General features: G+C 38.1%; 1 protein-coding gene across 1 annotated transcript in view; it reads right to left on the bottom strand.

The window, feature by feature from the left end:
- Window positions 1-2,776: 2,776 nt before the first annotated feature.
- DDC (dopa decarboxylase (aromatic L-amino acid decarboxylase)) overlaps window positions 2,777-7,087 on the bottom strand; it is a gene marked incomplete at its 3' end in the record, with an annotated part of 39,097 nt that continues 34,786 nt past the window's right edge. The window contains exons 9-11 of the mRNA XM_009071770.1: window positions 6,858-6,934; window positions 3,626-3,645; window positions 2,777-2,875 (exon numbers count right to left, since the gene is read on the bottom strand). Coding sequence (XP_009070018.1) covers window positions 2,777-2,875; window positions 3,626-3,645; window positions 6,858-6,934 — 196 coding nt within the window. The remainder of the gene's footprint in view (window positions 2,876-3,625; window positions 3,646-6,857; window positions 6,935-7,087) is intronic.

The raw sequence follows: 7,087 nt of genomic DNA, 5'->3' as shown, positions 1-7,087 counted from the left end.
TTGTAACCTGAGACCCTAAATCTCTGAATGAGGCCCAGCCCTGCATCTGAGCAGGTATACCTTGGCATTGCATGGTGTGAACAGTAATGGCATGCCCTACACACAGACAGGCTCACATATGGAAACTGCCTGGTGTATGACTGAATGCTGCATCCCAGATGTAGGAATCTTCTTCTCCAGGCTTCAGCTCAAGGAGGTGTTTCGAGCCACTGCTCTTCTGCCTGATCTTGTGGCTCTTTTCCTGTGGCAACTCCTGAGAGCAGGGACTTCTTCCCGTTTCCCCTGCTCCAGCCACTCTGATCTCTGCTGGAAGGTTGCAATACCTGCCTCTGCCACTGCTCTAGGTCTCTTCTCATTCTACCTATGTCCACTCTATCACCCACTGTAATAAATGCAGCTTCAGAATTAATTCTGGCACCCAGAGAGCTTCCCTTAAAACTCAGCTAAAAATCCCAAGTACATCATAGAGTGCTAGCTAGACACTACCTAGGATTGCCTTTGCCAGCAATGGGAATGTGAAAGCTGTTATTTGCAAGATGCTACAACATGTTTAAAAGAAAGCAATTTTCAAGGCCAGGCACTGGGATAAGTAATGTTAAAGTCCAGTTAACAAGTGAAGTCAAATTCCAAATTATGTTTTGTTTGGAAACTTGTCTATAGGTTTGAAAATATAAACCTATAGCAGTCTGGTTTACATACTTCATTGCTACTCTACCAAAAGAAAAATCATCACGATGTACACGGAGCTCATGATAATTCCTGAGAAGAGAGGAAAATGTGCAAGATATTTCTAATTTTTATTTTGCAACTACTGATACAACTTTACCAACATGTCTGCAAACTCATAAAAGATATCAAATTCTGCTAGAGCAGGGAGCAAATGAAACGCAAATATTTCTTCAAATCTAAGTTCAACAGAGGCTTCCTGGAGATAGAAATTACCTTTTTTTTTTTTTTTTAAAACAGATGCTCTGGAACCCACTGAATCAAACAAGCATTCATTGGTGGGGGGGGAGGGACTGTGAGGAGACACTGAATCATAGAATCATAGAATTTAAGGGTTGAAATGGACCTTATGGATCATCTAGTCCCAACTCCCCCTGCCATGGGCAGGGCCACCTCCTCACTAGATCAGGTTGCACAAGGCCTCATCCAGCCGGGTCTAGAACACTGCCAGGGTCAGAGCATTGAAAATGTATGCTGCACTTAATTATCCCTCTTGCTCTTTCATAACTTATTTTTATATGTATACTGGAGAACAACTCAGTTCAACAAGCCTTTGGAAATCTAGCTGTTCAAATTACTTCACAAATATGGAAACATATTCGGGTTTTACTTTGTAGTTAATATCTTTAACAAAAGATTTATTTGCTTAGCCTTCCTGAACTGTATTGTCACAGGAAATATCAAGACTTGGTCTTCAGCTATGATTATATGAAGACAAGCAGTTTTTGGCTGGACAGTCAAGGAAATGTCTGGGAGACAGGGCAAGAGGGAATTTGTTGAATGTAAATACTGACCTGTGGAAACCAGCCTGACAAAAGGCCATGCAATTGATATGAGACTTCCAGCCCTGCATTTTCCCAGTGAGAGATTTAGCCCTACTTAAAAACCTGACATCACACTGAAATAATTGCAGTCTCCAGAAATCTAATCTGAGAGAAAATCCCACTAGGAACAGTAATAGTATCCTAGTAAAGTGATAGCAAACCTCATATCAATTTTGCATCAGAAGGATACATGTCAGATTGACACAAGGATGATGGAACATCAGGATTGCGACAGCTGCCAGAATTTATTTCTGAAAGCCTCATTAAGGATGAAATTTTGATATTTGTAGAGTCCGTTGAAAATTACAGTGTCATTAAAATCAGCAAAGAGGGCACCCTCCATCCCAGAACCTTTCCAAATGGAGAGACTTCCTCGTGCAGTGATTTTACAAGAGTGGAAAAAGCCTTTCTTAGGAATTCTTCTGATTAGTACCACAATAGAAAGGAATGTGTGTCTGCAGGGAGTTTGGCACACTAGACCAGACCCTTAGCTAATGGATATTTTTGTAAATATTTAGAGCCAAGTCATGGATCTCCCCTCACTAGAAGTTTCCCTAAGCTTCATAAAGATGAAAGGTATGCTTGAATTTGACTTTACTGCTACAGAGGAAGTATATAGATAATTTAGATGGGCACCAGATGTGGTTTTTAGTGATTAAACCCCCTTCTTTTTACATCAAGAATAAACTCAGTATTTATAACAACGTTAACAAACTGTAAATTGTACACATTCTTAACTCCATCCTGGCTAAAACCAGGACATTTCTTTAAAAACGATGTATTTTAAACAGGAAACAAAGCAGCAGCAGAGGTAGACATGCCAAATAAGTCACTGTATCACTTAAGCATAATCTAAACATGCTATCAATGCATGCACATTAGTAAAATAAAGAAGTAATGAGTATACATGTGTTTCCATAATAAAACCTTGGATGTGCTCTGGCCCAATTTTAGAGGGAACTATGGTCCCATAGTGTAGAAATTCCAAATTCCTAGACTTGTCTTCCCGAAAGTTTAACAGAAAATGGATAACAGTTTTGATCCTGACATGATATGAAATTGTGACCTTGCATGGGGCAAAGGAGCAGAACCCCTGTTGAACTGAGCTGCCTAAAACTGTTGTCTGTGCTTTCTGATGTGTACAAAAGCCATGGAAAGATAGATAGCCAGCTTGTTTTCCCTTGCCATCCCACCACATGGTACACAAGAAAGCAAATTCCAGTCACCTTGCGGATGTGCTCCTGCAGCCCTTTGACCCCATACATCCTCAGCACAAACCAAAGCTTCAGGGAGCGGAACCTCCTGCCCAGGGGGATTTGCCAGTGCTGCAATCAGAAAGAAGAGAGAGTGCCCATGTTAGAAGTCACCATTGCAGTGAGACAGCAGAATCTACACTCTGCAATGATTTTGAAGTGAACCACATTGCCACATCCTACAGGCAGTTGCTAGAGGTGGGTCAAATAATAGTAGAAATATCTAATCCTGGCTAATGCCCTGGTGTGAATGTCTAATACTCATAATTTTCAAATTAAAACTGGGAAAGGATGTTGGTGTCAGAATAGAAGAGTCACAAAGAAAATCAAATTTTCTTTGTGCATCCTGAATTCTCCTCGAAGGCTTTAGAAAAATAAGCATCTTAGAAGCTCATGTACACTGGTTTGTTTGCACTTGTGAGGTTAGCATCTGCAATGACAGACCCATTTTCCATTTCAATACAAAAGTGTTTCCACGGGTTGAAGATTAAAATACAGATGCTTTTATATTTATTTTTTTAATTGTGTTATTCACGATGTTAAAAGAAAAAAAAAACCAAAGCGACAACTTTAGAACACTTCATTCTACTGCCTAACCTTGAGATATTGCAAATGCAAGACAATTTCTGCCTTGAAACAGTTTGTTTTCAATAAACAGAGTTCAAAATTTCAGTTTGAGGAATGTGAAAGATTTAGCAAGCTGCATCCTTCTTGGAAAGAAACAAAATTTGGAGGTTTAGGACAGTAACAGGAAATAAAAGTCATGAAAATACCAGTATATACAAGTAATGCTATGAATTATTACATTGATGCTCTACTTACCCGATAATCTGTTACAAGACCTGGAAATTAAAGGAAAAATGCATTATCACAACAGGCAAAGCTTTAAGTTATTGCAATGCTATTGAAAAAGCTGTATCTTAGCTGTCCTTTACATCTGCTACAGACTTCAGCATTATGGACCACTGACTATCTCGTAGGATACCTGGCAGCATGCTAAATGAAGGTGCTTTTAAGAACCTTCATTCCTTAGCTAGTCAGAATATGCCACTAACAAATCAAAGTTTACAGAAGAAACACAATTTGCTATTATACTGCAGATACTGTGGCTATGATAGACCAAATACTATGTTTATTTTCTTCTTGTAAGGAAAAGAAGCAGTACATAAAACAGTCATTGTTAATTTTGTTTTAAACAATTTGCAGAATCCCCAAATTCACTTCATCACTCATTCTCTCCTGTGAAATGTCACCACCTTTACCACAGTGAACTGGTAACACTTTTAAAAATAAGCCCCTTCTAACTGCCTTTTATACTCACACATATATCTGTTGCTAATTCTTCAGCATGTCTAGTAAGTAACTGGAAAGATTGACTCAGAATTTGACCTCTTCCTGTTTGGAGAATAGTATTCTGCATTTTTTTATGGCTTTTCATTTGATGTAGTGAAAGCCCCTTACAGACTGACTAAGCCACAAAGCAGTGCAGGGAGGCAAGTACAGGGCATTATTAGTTATCCTTTATATAAGCACACAGTGTCAAGGTGCATCTACCTTTTGTTTGAATCAGGTAATTAAACTGATTTCACACTGAATGAAACCGTAACACACTTAGTTACTTGTTATAAGTCAGTGGCATAAATTAAACTGATCTAAAATTTAAAGCACTTGTTTAGGAAGCATCTGTTTAGCTTCCTTATTCTGTTGCATTACTCTGCAGTGGAGTATAAGCTTCATAGAAAAGCATGTACTTGAATTCCCCGGGAAAGTGCCAAGTGTTCCTGGAACTGTGAACTGCAAGGTACTCTACAGAACTGTAGCTTCTGAATTTGACCAGTCTATGTCATAATTTTCAGCCTTTATGTTTTCTAGGGGTTAAAAATAAAAAAGAAAATACTATTCCCAGTGTTACAAGCTCTCTTGACAATGTTCTCTCATCTACGCAGCCAAAACATAGGAAAAATCATGGTCCCTCTTCCCCGTAACTTACAGCCATTGGGTTCTTTATCCTGTTACTAGGTTGGTTTCCAGGTAGAAAAAAAACAAATCCAAACCCACACAGCAACCAACAATCATTAACCTGTTCCTGGACTTCAGGATGTGAATGTGGCTGTCTCAGCTTGGTAACGAGGGAAATTGATAACATTCCTATTCTTCTGCATTGTAGCAGCCATTTTTGTTGGATAGCTGCAGGACTGGTAGCAAAGAGAGTAAAGCAACTGGTGACAGATAAATAATCCTACGCTCCTGGAAGGGGCTATGTCTAATGATCCACAACAACGCCTTTCACAAGCTGTGAAGCAGAACGTAATCAATGATTAGTCCTTGATTACAAGCCTCAGTCTTACATCTGTATTTAACCAGGAGGAGTTGCATTGTGGGAGCCTATGTGGCGTTCACAATAGAGGATAAAGCTGCATTCTTCCAACACTGCCATTAGGATTTGACCTATATCCTGGGTTGCCAGGCAGGCTACTATAATCTTCCTGGTGTGATGATGCAAATCACATAAAATTATAATTAATGACAAAATAAAGACTCTCCCCTTGGGGACGCACATAATTGCCATATGGTATTAAGAGTAATTGCTCACAGATATAGTTTTCCGCTCATTTAAATTCTTGAGTGAGAGATGTGCGAATTCAAAAATGCTTCTTCATTTGCTTTGTAAACCATGATAGGAATTCTCAGACCTAAGACATACTCAAAAAATAAGACCTTCCATTAGACAAGTCATATTTCCAGGAGTGCTGACATCCCATAAATCACACAGGGATCAGTGGGGACTGTAGCACTTTTGTGTAGCAAATTTGCAGCAAATTTGACTATGTTTATTGAAGGCATAAGTGTGGGTTGGATTTAACAGTTTAACTAGAGGCATTTGCATTTGAAAAGTGTTATCCAACTCTGGAAAATTAATATCAAATGGGAATAGAGCTTAGAAAAAAAGTACCATTACCAGACTGCTACTAATCTCTTTGAAATCATTATGTCAGACCACATGACATGCTATCACAGCTTCTGAAGGCAAGATGAAGTCTGAACAACTTTTTATCCAAATGGGGTGATAAAGTTTTCAGGTCAACTAGACGTCTTTACTGAAAGCACCTACTTTTAAGAAAGGTTTGGTTTTCTTCTGGAGTTATTTAACCTGGGAAAAAACCCAAGGTTTGTGTATCAGCACTGTCAGTTGTCACAAGAATGTATTTTCACTTTAGTTAAGGTTGGATTTTTTCTCCTGAAGTATTTTTCAGGCATGTTAAGTAAAAGCTAAGTCCTTACATGTATTTGCTGTAACTTGTACTTTCCATTGAAAAAGGCAAAAAAACCTGCATGTAATTTTTTCTTAACAATTCCAGTCTTTACAGGGTGATCCTCAGCACCAGAATTACTGCATGTTCCTGTTCATTGTACTGTTCTATATTTACGTTGCTTGGAAATGGAGAAGAGGAATAAGATACAAGATTTATGCCAGTTCAGGATTACGGCACAGTAATCCATTTTTCCTAGGACTTTTTAGTGAATGGTGGAATTCAGGGAGTGTTTGCTACTCACATGGGTTTTTGAAAATTTGAATCAGAGCTTGCATGAATAGCAAAGAAAAAGTCACAGATTTTAGAAACTCTAAAAATAAACCAGATATTGAAACTACTCTGGAGAAAGATATGTTGTGGAAGGCAGGTTAAAGGACTTGATACACAGCACCCAATAATATGTTTATCTGACAGCCAAAAAATCATTACAAATTTTCTCAACACTCCTACAAAGAATCAGCTGTAAGTCTGGAACTGGGGAAATCCCATTACAAAAGCAGGTATAAATGCTGTGTAAAATGAATTTCCTTCTATTGCTTTTAACTCACTAAAATCTCACTAGACACATGCTTGCTCTTCAAATAAGCTTAATTCCCTAATATTCTCTGAAAATGGAAATAGGCTCCTACACAACTTAGGTAGTTTTAAGAATTTCAGTTTTCATCTTAATTCCTTTTTTTTCCCATTAATTATCAGTGTGCAAACAAAATAATAATAATCTTATTCAGTTATAAAATTACCAGACTCCTGATGGTGATGCTGCAGGTAAAGAGGCTCTAATTTAAAGGCACCTATTAAATCTGATCTTTTTTTCACCCTGTATGAAAAAGAAAGAAATCAAACTGAGAAATTTAAGAATAGCAATTTAAGGGATTAAATTTCCACAAGAAGTGAAGTCAAATTGAATGTGTTTAAATTGGCATATTTCCTGAGCACAGCCTGTGCCATTTTCAGTGCTTTTTCACAGCCA

The sequence above is a fragment of the Acanthisitta chloris genome, unplaced genomic scaffold, assembly GCF_000695815.1.
Source record: "Acanthisitta chloris isolate BGI_N310 unplaced genomic scaffold, ASM69581v1 scaffold11673, whole genome shotgun sequence".
Lineage (NCBI taxonomy): Eukaryota > Metazoa > Chordata > Aves > Passeriformes > Acanthisittidae > Acanthisitta > Acanthisitta chloris.
Note: the sequence above shows the minus strand (reverse complement) of the source record. Positions and strands in the feature narration are given on the sequence as shown.